The sequence below is a fragment of the Oryctolagus cuniculus genome, chromosome 12 (assembly GCF_051225735.1).
Source record: "Oryctolagus cuniculus isolate XC-2025 breed Fujian yellow rabbit chromosome 12, ASM5122573v1, whole genome shotgun sequence".
In the NCBI taxonomy this organism is placed as follows: Eukaryota; Metazoa; Chordata; class Mammalia; order Lagomorpha; family Leporidae; genus Oryctolagus; species Oryctolagus cuniculus.
Window position 1 is genome coordinate 113,193,622 of NC_142878.1, and position 11,418 is coordinate 113,205,039.

At 45.2% G+C, this 11,418-nt stretch overlaps 1 protein-coding gene across 3 annotated transcripts in view; it reads right to left on the bottom strand.

Annotated features, from left to right (window-relative positions):
• Nucleotides 1–10,182, bottom strand: part of LOC100345552 (uncharacterized) — a 31,889-nt gene extending 21,707 nt beyond the window's left edge. For all 3 annotated transcript variants that reach the window (XR_016217679.1, XM_017339248.4, XM_089309564.1), the window contains exon 1: nucleotides 9,852–10,182. Coding sequence is in view for 1 of the 3 variants with exons in the window: in XM_017339248.4 (XP_017194737.3) it covers nucleotides 9,852–9,866 (15 nt within the window). In the remaining 2 variants the exon portion in view is untranslated. The remainder of the gene's footprint in view (nucleotides 1–9,851) is intronic.
• Between the last annotated feature and the right edge of the window lie 1,236 nt (nucleotides 10,183–11,418).

Sequence of the window (11,418 nt, forward strand, 5' to 3'; positions counted from 1 at the left end):
CTTTCCTAATTTTTCATTTAAAAACAACAGAATCTTTTTTTCTATATTCTGTACTGGATAGGAATCAATTGCTCATGATTTTCATCATTTTATTGTTATTATTTGTATTATTTATTCAGGGGAAATAATTCATCCCTGAAGAGCCTTTTTTCCAGATAGCCCAACAACTATCTTGGAAATCACCTCTGATGTCAGATGGATGGACAAGCAAGACCACTGGAGTCATCTTCTAGGAGAAAGGACACTTTACCCAAATGGCTATGTTTCATTCCACAGAAAAATGCAACCTGAAACAAAGAACTTGTCCATCAGTCCCCTGGTTTAAGCAAAGGGCATATGTACATTATTCCAGGTCTGCACCCCTTTTCACTCTACTCAAATATGGACTATCTGCATAAGGAAGTAGAATGTGAGCCAGAAGTAACCACAGCAAAAGTGGTCAGCATTTCCATTATAAAACTGATTTTAATGACCTCAAATTCAGTCATAAAAATTCTGCTCTTAGCAAGGGACACACACACACAGCCATATTCATCCCTTTATGAAAACTTTATTGTGAACTGCTTATTTAGGAGTGTCTTTTTGCATTTAATTACAGCAGTTCTCTACTGCTTATAAAAATAGCTACATAAAGCCTGAAAAATGAGTCAACTACATCAAACTATTTAAACCAAAAAATCCCTGGGGCTGGTAGTGTGGCATAGCGGGTAAAGCCGCCGCCTGCAGTACCGGCATCCCATATGGGTGCCGGTTCAAGTCCCAGCTGCTCCACTTCTAATCCAGCTCTCTACTATGGCCTTGGGAAGCAGTAGAAGATGGCCTAAGTCCTTGGGCCCCTGCACCCATGTGGGAGACCTGGAGGAAGCTCCTGGCTCCTGGCTTCAGATTGGCACAGCTCCAACTGTTGCGGCCATCTGAGGAGTGAACCAGTGGAAGGAAGACCTCTCTCTCCCTCTCTATCTCTGCCTCTCCCTCTCTCTGTGTAATTCTGACTTTCAAGAAAATAAAAAAAAAATCATTAAAAAAAATAAAAACCCTAAAAGATAAAATGTTAATTCTGGCAATCTACACAAATGACCCGTGTCCTCTTTGTATTTTTGAATTCCTCCTGACCTCTCTTCTGGCTTTCCCCTCCTCCCTCACCCCTCACTCCCTTTCTACATCAGTGCCCCACATGCCCCTGAAGCTCTCTGCCTTTGGAGCAGTCTTGTAGACTGCCAGTCAATCATGTGAGAAATGTTACCTACTTCAAAATGGTTTTGTAGGGCATGCCTGAATGGCATCTAATGGCAATAAGCAGGCCTTTTAATATCCCTTAACTATATTTCCAGCATATGTGGGGCCAGCATTGTGGCATATTAAATAAAGCCACTGCATATGACACTAGCATCCCACATGGGCTGTGGTTCATGTCCCAGCCACACTACTTCTAATCCAGCTTCCTGGTACAGTGGCAGAGGATAGCCCAAGTGTCTGTGCCCTGTTCCTTCACAGGAGACTTGGATGAATCTCTTGGCTCCTGCTCTGACCCAGCCCAGCCTTGGCTGTTGTGACCACAGAGGGTGTGAACCAGTAGAAGGAAGATTCACTTCTCTCTCTTTCTCTTTCTCTATCTCTGTGTGTGGTGAGAGTGTGGGTGTCTTTCCCTCTTTCTAATTCTGGCTTTCAAGTAAATAAATATGTCTTAAAAAAGTATTTTAGGGGCCAACGCCGTGGCTCACATGACTAATACTCCATCTGCAGCACTGGAATCCCATTTGGGCACCGGGTTCTAGTCCCAGCTGCTCCTCTTCCAGTCCGGCTCTCTGCTGTGGCCTGGGAAGGCAGTGGAGGATGGCCCAAGTACTTGGGTGCCTGCACCTGTGTGGGAGATCAGGAGGAAGCATCTGGCTCCTGGCTTTGGATCAGCATAGCGCCGGCCATAGCGGCCATTTGGGGGGTGAACCAACAGAAGGAAGACCTTTCTCTCTGTCTCTCTCTCTCGCTCACTATCCAATTCTAACTCTACCTGCCAAATAAGTAAAAAAAAAAAAAAGTAATTTAAAAAAGGGTTCACACTGTGGTACAGCAAGTTAAAATCATAGTCTGCAGAACTACCATACCTTATAGGTACCAGTTCATTTCCTGGTGGTTCCAATTCCCATGCAACTCTCTGCTAATGGTCTGGGAAAGCAGCAGAGGATGGCCCAAATTCTTGGGCCTCTGCAGACACAACAGGGATCTGGCTTTGGGCTCTAGGCCTCAGTCTAGCCCAGCCCAGGCTGTTCTGCCTATTTGGTGAGTGAACCAGCTGATGGAACATCACTCCTAGAATAAAATAAAAAATAAAATTAAAAAGAAACAAACACACACACACACAATTCCTGTCTTTCTGCCTTTCTGATTAAAAAAAAAAAGTTTTATAAAATAAAAAAAAAGCTGGTCATGAATATTATGACTCAAGTTGACATATGATGGAACCAAGAAAGCTACTGCTAACTTTGTCTAGTGCCTCCTAATGCTTTCCTGCAGAAAAATCATTTCTCTTCCTTTCCAAGCACCCAAATACCAAAGGTACCAGTGCAACCCAGTATAACACTGTTTAGGGCTGCTTCGGTATTGAAGGAAAAAAATAGGAGCAAGGGCACAAACCCAGGATGGTTTCAGGGTGACAGGATCCTCCTTACTTTGCACCTTGGTTTCTAATTGGAAATGGTTACAAGGCGAACTTCAGACACAGCAGAGCTGCACAAACACCTTCAGTCAATCACAGACATTGCCATTGGCTCCCTGTGTGTACACTGGAAGCACAACACAGAGCACTCCACAAGGCAGGAGCATGTTATACAAAATTTCTCCACCCTGCTGACCACAATCTAAGAATGTGCTGATCCAAATGCATTTCAGTTCAAGAAAGAGACTACCTGACGTTTTCTCCCTCAGATGTATTCCTGTGTGAAGAATGCATCCTCATGTGGGCATGGCACCACCACACAATGAAAGCCAGGCTACTAGCAGAGCTGTGGCTTTGATGCTCTGAGAGGAATGGGTAACATCTATGGGTTCTGACTGGACTAAAAAGCTTCTCCCTGCTCTAGGAGTCTGATACAGATTTGAATTAAAAGATAGAAACACAAAAACCAGCTGAATCTGTTAGGAAAGAAGAAAGGAATATTGGTTTCTAATAGTTACTTTGTATCACATTAGCCTTGAGAGGATTTCATTTAGTACTTACTTTTGAGGAAATAAAAAGATTGATCCAGTTCAGTCCCAACACATAGCATCTTTAGCCACTGATCGCATTACAGCTTGCCTTCATCACTATCTCCCACTCAACAAATGACAGCCCAACACAATGCTGACACCTGTTCAGTAGGCATCTCCAAAATCTTGACACACAAGTCAACAAAAGGGAAATGATGGGGCTGGTATTGTGGCACAGTGGGTTAAACCACCACAGCCTCAAATGATGGCATCCCATATGAATGCCAGTTTCTTTGAAGATTTATTCATTTATTTGAAAGTTGGAGTTATACAGAGAGAGAGAGAGAGACAGAGAGATGATGGCAATGTGGTATAGCAGGTAAAGCTGCCACCTGCATTGCTGGCATCTCATATAAGCACCAGTGCATGTCCCAGCTGCTCCACTTCTGATCCAGCTGCCTGCTAATGGGCTGAGGACAGCAGAAGATGGTCCAAGTACTTGGACTCTTGCCTCCATGTGGGAGACATGGATGAAGCTCCTGGCTCCTGGTGTGGGCCTGGCCCAGCCCTCACTACTAAAACCATCAGGGGGGCCAGTGCCATGGCTCACTTGGCTAATCCTCCACCTGTGGGGCTGGCACCCTGGGTTCTAGTCCCTGTTGGGGCACCAGATTCTGTCCTGGTTGCTCCTCTTCCAGTCCAGCTCTCTGCTGTGGCCTAGGAAGGCAGTGGAGGATGGCCCAGGTACTTGGGCCCTGCACATGCATGGGAGACCAGGAGGAAGCACCTGGCTCATGGCTTCAGATCAGCATAGTGCTGGCTGCAGCGCACTGGCTGCGGAGGCCATTGGAGGGTGAACCAATGGCAAAAGGAAGACCTTTCTCTCTGTCTCTCTCTCTCACTGTCTAACTCTGCCTGTCAAATAAATAAAAAAATAAATAAATAAAAAACATCAAAGGAATGAACCAGTAGAGGGAAGATCCCTCTCTCTCTGAAACTCTGCCTTTCAAATAAATAAATATATCCTAGAAGAAAGAAAGAGAGAGAGAGAGAGATCTTTCATCTGCTAATTTTCTCCCCAGATGGGCACAACAGCCAGGGCTGAGTCAGGTGGAAATAAGAAACCAGGAGCTTCATCCAGATCTCCCACAATGGTGGGGGGAACTCAAACACCGGAGCCATCCTCTACTCTTTTCCCAGACCATTAGCAGGGAGCTGGATCATAAGTAAAGCAACAGGGATATAAGGCATCACCTATTTGAGATGCTAGAATTATAGGCAGTGGTTTTAGCCCATGATGCCAAAATGCTGCCCCCCGTGAGTGCCAGTTTAAGTCACAGCTGCTCCACTTCTGATTTGTCTCTGTTAATACACTTGGGGAAGAAGCAGAAGATGATCCAAGTATCTGGGCCCCTGCTCCCACATGGGAGCCTTGGATGGAGTTCCAGCCTCCAGTCTTTCAACCGGCTCAATCCTGTTCATCGTGGCCATTTGAAGAGTGAACTGGCAAATTGAAGATCCTCATCCTTCTCTGTCTCCCTCTTCCTCTGTAAACCTGCCTTTAAAATAAAATGCTTAATTCTTACAAGAAAAGGAAAAGGGTAAAAGAGGAGCCACATACAAATAACAGAGCAAAGCTACACTTGTGCAATCCCTCAGCAGCCTTCTGTCTTAAGTGGGAAGTCTCCAGCTTACAGACACTGACATAAAAGTCACACTTACAACATATTTCAAAATAACAGAGGACAGGTTTACAAGGCAGGTTGATTTTAAGATGACTTTTATTGTAAAGTTACACTATCAATAGGCAGATCCCTTTTAGTGCAACCAAGTGAACCCAGTGCCTACTTTAAGGAAACAGCCAAGATGTGCTGACAGTGGAGATAGCTGAAATGTCTCTGTTACTCTTCTCAACATCCTAAACAGAAGGGAAGAAGGTACTCATGTCTGTGATTATAGAGGATAGAAGCACACCAATTTCAGAAGAGGGGCAGAAAAGCTCAGAGAGAGTTTTCTTAAGAAAAGAAAAGAAATCTCAAACTATAATGTGGGTTGAAAAAAACATCAATTCATCAGTTCTCAACAGGATCCAGGAAAACTGCTCATGTGAGCCAAACAATGGTATAGTTCCCATTATGGGCAGGTGTAACCCAACCAGGAACTCAGAGAATGAGCAAAGCTCTTCCAAGATGAAACATGACTGTGAACCAGTCACACAGGACATCTATGTCTAGTACTCAATGCGAGCCCCAGAATAATCACCCAGCAAACCTGTTAGGTCCCAAGAGAAGTCAGCTTTTTAGCCTTGCGGTCACAAGGAAAACACAGCTGCTTGAAATGCTTTATGGTAACTAATAACACCTTCGTCCTTCTCTGAAAAACAAGGGCTGACAGTTAGGAAAACAGAATTACATGTAGTCTACCAGATGTGAATCAATGGAAAAGCTAGAAAATCATGTCAAGAAACATGAGAAAAGCAATGAAATGAGGGATGGATGAGTTTCTTCACCCCTTTTTCTCCATCAAATTCCCTAGGAACCTACACTTGTTAACATAGTGGCATTCACTCCACTGCCAAAACATTGGAAGGTAAGACAAGTTTGTCTACTTGAAGGTGCCCAATGTGAGTCCACCAGTCTTCCCAGGAAAGAGTCTTTCCAGGGAAGCAGTCTTCCCAAGGAGAGGCCAAGTAGCTGGGCCATCATTCCCATTGCAGACCAGCAGAAACAGCAAAGAGAAAAAGTGGAGAAGAAAGTTAGGGAAGAAAAAAATGGAAACCTCAATTTGTGGAGACTCCATCTTTCTGGCTTACAGATGCTCAGACAAGAGCCACCACAGGTTTTAGGAGCCACTGGGGGGCAGCAGCACATCATGGTCACTCAGAAAAATCAACAGACAGCTTCCTGTTGTCTATACAAAGCCGATTTTGGTCTGTACACAATCCAGGTGAAATGCACCTGAATCAAGTAAAGAAAAAGACTTACAAAAACCTTCAAATACAGTATTTCACTGGAAATGAACTTTGCAAAGCTAAGTCACCCAATAGAGTAGATGGGGGAATCCATATTTTAAAGAAATGCCATTCATGATAGCCCTGATATTCAGAGACCAGTTTTGAGTTTTACAATCCTCCCACATATGCATCCTCTCTTCATCTACCCCAACAAAGACCAGACACTGAAGAATCTCCACATCATGCACATCTAGGAAAGCACATCTGTACACATGAGTTGTACAAACTGTGCACATGCATACCTCATGCACACTGGCCATAAACATGCATCTCCACATGTCACTTAAGACTGTTCCAGAACCAGGTTCTGAAGCCAACAGTAGCAACATTATTTTTGATACACACACCTTTCTCATCACACAGGATTCGTATTTCTCTTTCTGGGAAGTAATAAAGACATTTTCAACCACATGATTGACATCTTTGACAGTATGTAGAAACAGAATTGATGTCTTTGGGATGTGTTGTCTAGAAGTGTCTGTCTTCCACAGGATTGGTAATTGCAGCCATTCATTCCCACTTAAACAGACTTGTAAACTGCCTTGGATATGCCATTAACATTTGACAGGGGTGGGGATGTTTTTTTTCCTGCCAAGATCATTTGTATATTTATGACATCATTCATGGATCACACAAAATTACCAAATTAAAAATTATATGCTGTAGATTGAGTATCCAATGCCACATGCAATTGCCTTGGCAGGGCCAGAACAGATGATTTCATGGACTGGCTGTTTCCCACCTCTGATTTAAAGTAAAATGTTAGCTAAAGTTCTGACTTCTTTTACTTTGCTTATTGGCCAAGACAGAGCCAATGTCCACTAAAGGCCCCTAGAACCTACTGGAGTTAGAAGAAACTTCTTTCCATTTCCCTTGTAATTCTAGAGTGCACTTTCATAGCCACCACTTCCACTTCAAATTGTCTGTGGATGACCTAGTTCTGTGGCACACTGGTTTAAGCTACCTCCTGCAAAACAACCTTTCTATATGAGCACCAGTTCAAGTCTCAGCTGCTCCACTTCTATCCCAGTTTTCTATGAACAGGCCTGGGAAAGGCAGCAGATATCCCAAAAGTCCTTTAGGACTTGTCCCACCTATCCTTTCCTCTCTTTTTTCTTAACCCACTTCCTCAACTTTGTGGAGACCCAAGTTGCCAAACCAACACTTCATGTCTCCTTGCAATGCAAATAGCAAAGCTGATAAGTGGCACAGAGCATCCTGTGAAACAGAAAAGCTAGACATCCATTTTTCCCCAATTGCTTTCTATACCTCCCCACCCCTTTTAGTGAAAAATTCCCTCTTCACTAGATAAATCCTGCTGTCCTGACTCACCTGCTAACAGCCCTCTCCTGAGATGGGCTGCACCCCCCTTTGCTTCCAAGAAAGCAAACTGTCTCTGTTGAGGTCAGTCTCTGTCTCCTTTTCCTATCTCTCCTTCTGAGGGTACAAAAGGCCAGAACTTGAGCTATTCCAAACCTAATAACTTGGGTCCCTGCCACCCACATAGGATTCCCAAAAGGTGTTCCAGGCTGTATCCAGGATTCACTTTCCAACTGAGCTAAGGACACTATCCAGGACTCACTTTCTATTTTTACTTCCTAGATGGCCTCATTGTGCTCAACAATTACTAATCCGTGAAACACCACAACACATGAATCACTGAAACACAGTTATGCATGTGAAAACTTCATTATCCTGAAAGTCAGAAATAGTTTTCAATGTCACACCTTCTACTCCACTATGCAGGCAACTCTGTAGAGAGGTATGCACTTATTTGTCATCTCTCTTCTTTCTTACCCTTCCTCACATTAACAACTTGTATAGATGCTTCCACAGACCACAGTCATTATGAAACTATAGAACTAATATCCTCACATGTCAAAAATGTCATAGGCTTAAACATGGAACCCCAAACAAGGCAAGTAATGGCCGCTCTTCATTAAAACTGTATGGACTGTAAGATAATCAGCTTGGAGGATCATTGGGTGACTATAAAGAACTGGGCAGAGAAAAAGTATTACTTTTCTATATTTATGCTTTTATGGTCCTCCACTTTATGCAGTTCCAGATTAAAATAGCTCCAGTTAACCCACACAGTAGATAGACTGTGTTAATTTCAGCTCACTTTGCAAAGAGATCAGTGGCAGGTAATTGATGGAACAAGGATATAAGCCATTCTTGCTCATCGCTCAAAAGATAGATCAACACAGGGCCAGTGCTCTGTGCAGTGGGTTAACACCCTGGCCTGAAATGCCAGCATCCCAAATGGGTGCCTTTCGAGACCCAGCTGCTCCACTTCCAATCCAGCTCTCTGCTATGGCCTGGGAAATCAGTAGAAGATGGCCCAAGTCCTTGGGCCCCTGCACCTGCCTGGGAGACCCAGAGGAAACTGCTGGCTCCTGGCTTTGGATCCGGGCAGCTGCAGCTCTGGCCATTTTTGGAAGGCCCCCCCCCTCTGTGTTGTAACTTTGATTTTCAAATAAATAAATCTTTAAAAAAAACATTGGAATGTATTCCTTGCCCTTGAATCTCAATTGAGTCTCACACCCTATGGCCCTCATACCCCACCCTGCATTCTTTTCCAAGTACCCAAAGCCCCATCCAGTCCAGGAATTCCCCTCCACCTGCAGCCCCCTATCTCCACTCCCATGCCAATCCCTCCTAAAATATAAAAGTTACAGCCCCTGGGGATCCGGGCATCCTGCCACATAGTCCATCAATGTACATGAAGGCAGTTGGTCACACACCTCTACAAATTTATTTTCTCTGAATAAATTTGGTCTGGCTGTAAATCCACACACTGCCTGCTCTCTATTCTGCACCTCTTTTCCTAACACTGTGGTGCCCTGTGTGAGGAGGCACCAATCTGCAACTCTTTTCCTAACAGTAATAACAGTTGACATCCTTGCTAACAGAAAGAAGGGCTGAAGACAGACATTAAAAAGCAGCCAAATAAAGCAACAGCTATGATTTCATGGCCTCAAATTCAAGATTGAAAGAAAGTGTGTCCACTAAACATGGAAGAGAGGTGAATCCACAAAGCTTCAGCACACCCTTCATACTGCTCTGGCTTGGAAAAGGAAAACTGAACACTAGGGTACCAGCTGCCAGCTGTGCCCACAGGGACCCCACCGGGCCAGCGAGCGCAGGATGCAGGCCGTGGAGCAGATTCTAGTCTGATCCTCCTTCTCCAACCCCCTTCCCCCTCGGGCTCTCTGCTGAAGGCTATCAAGACCCCCCTGCTGGAATGGCCTCTGGATATAGCAGGAGGCCCGACCAGATGGCATAGTCTATCCACTCAAAGTGAGAACTGGCCTTATTTATATTTAAATAAATATATTTAAATATTTAGAGAAAAGGAATCTTGCTGATCTTCGCTGTGCTCTTACCTGTCCTACTTGTGCAGCTCCCCAATCCGCTAACCCTCCCCTTATAACTCTAAAATAAAGCACGTTAAGGAAAGTTTGGGCGAGGTAGCTTGCCACTGTTCTTGCGCTGGGAGGCTGCAAGCGGCTATGGGAGACGGGACAGCCCGGATTCCAGCCCTGACTTTGCACGGAAAAGCTGCCAGGATCACTGAGAAGCAAGTGAGCCATATCTGGGAGCCGCCAGCCGCCCTAGCACCCACCCCTTCCCCCGACACGAATCCGCGCACCTTCTTATTCTCCATACTTGCTGTGGAAAGTCCAGGGAGCACGTCCTCTTTCTTCCGGGCACAGAGGAGCAAAGTAGAGTGTGGGGCAGAGAAAGTCCCCAGCACGTGGGACCCACAGGCAGCAAATGAAGAGGCGCAGCAGCAGCGGGTGGGAGGCTCTGGGTGTGTGTTTGCAAACTGCCTGGGATTGCAGTGTGGAGCTAGAGGCAGTGCCTGTGTGGGAAGGATCAGAGCAGTCAGAGCAGCCTCACGGTACTGAATGAGCTTCCTCTGTTCCTAACTCAGAGGCGCTTGGGCAGGAATGCGCACGCGCAGATTCTTTCCTAAAAGGGAATACGTGGGGACACCTGAGGACTCTGGGAAATGGAGTCCAGGCTGGGGCATCTGGCTCTCCCCAAGGGCTTCAGAGGGCATTTGCTTTTGTTTACATTCTCCTTCTCTTCCTTCTCACCTCAGAATCTCAAGGATCAGTTGGTATGCTTCCTTTCCTGAACAAAAATCTTAACGAGTGACACCCGCTGCTGATAACTGATACCCAAATCTTTACTCCTTCATAAAATGCATTCTTCTGGAAAAGTCTTATTTGCTGCTTTGTCCCTGGAAATTTCTCTCAAATAATAAATAACTACGAATACAATATAACTTTTTGAAGAGATGTGGAAGGCATAGTTTAACATCCAAATTTGAGAATACAATTTTTATATGTGTTTTATTGATGTTTATGATTAGTTTTTAAAGAATTTTATGTATTTGAAAGGCAGAGTTACAGAGAGGCAGAGGCAGAGAGAGAGACAGAGAGAGGGAGAGAGAGAGAGAGAGGTCTTCCATGCACTGATTCACTCCCCAAATGACTGCAATGGCTGGAGCTGAGCCTATCTGAAGCCAGGAGTATCTTCCAGGTCTCCCACGTGGATGCAGGGGCCTAAGTACTTGGGCCATCTTCCTCTGCTTTGCCAGGCCATAGCAGAGAAATTGATAGGAACTGGAGCAGCCTGGACTCGAACTAGCGCCCATATGGCATGCCAGCACAGCAGACAGTGGCTTTACATGCTACACCACAATGCCGGCCCCATACTTCTTTTCAAATTATTTTTCTTTTTTTTTTTTTTTTTTTTTTGACAGGCAGAGTGGACAGTGAGAGAGAGACAGAGAGAGAAAGGTCTTCCTTTTGCCGTTGGTTCACCCTCCAATGGCCGCCGCTGCAGCCGGCGCACCGCGCTGATCCTGGCAGGAGCCAGGAGCCAGGTGCTTTTCCTGGTCTCCCATGGGGTGCAGGGCCCAAGCACCTGGGCCATCCTCCACTGCACTCCCTGGCCATAGCAGAGAGCTGGCCTGGAAGAGGGGCAACCGGGACAGAATCCGGCGCCCCAACCGGGACTAGAACCCGGTGTGCCGGCGCCGCAAGGTGGAGGATTAGCCTATTGAGCCACGGCGCCGGCTTCAAATTATTTTTCACCATCTTTTAATGCACCAAGCACAGAAACAAACAAGGGAACTGGATACAGAACTAACATTGTTGTGTGTCTTATAGGAGCCGGGTTAAGAGACTAAATGCCTTACATCATAT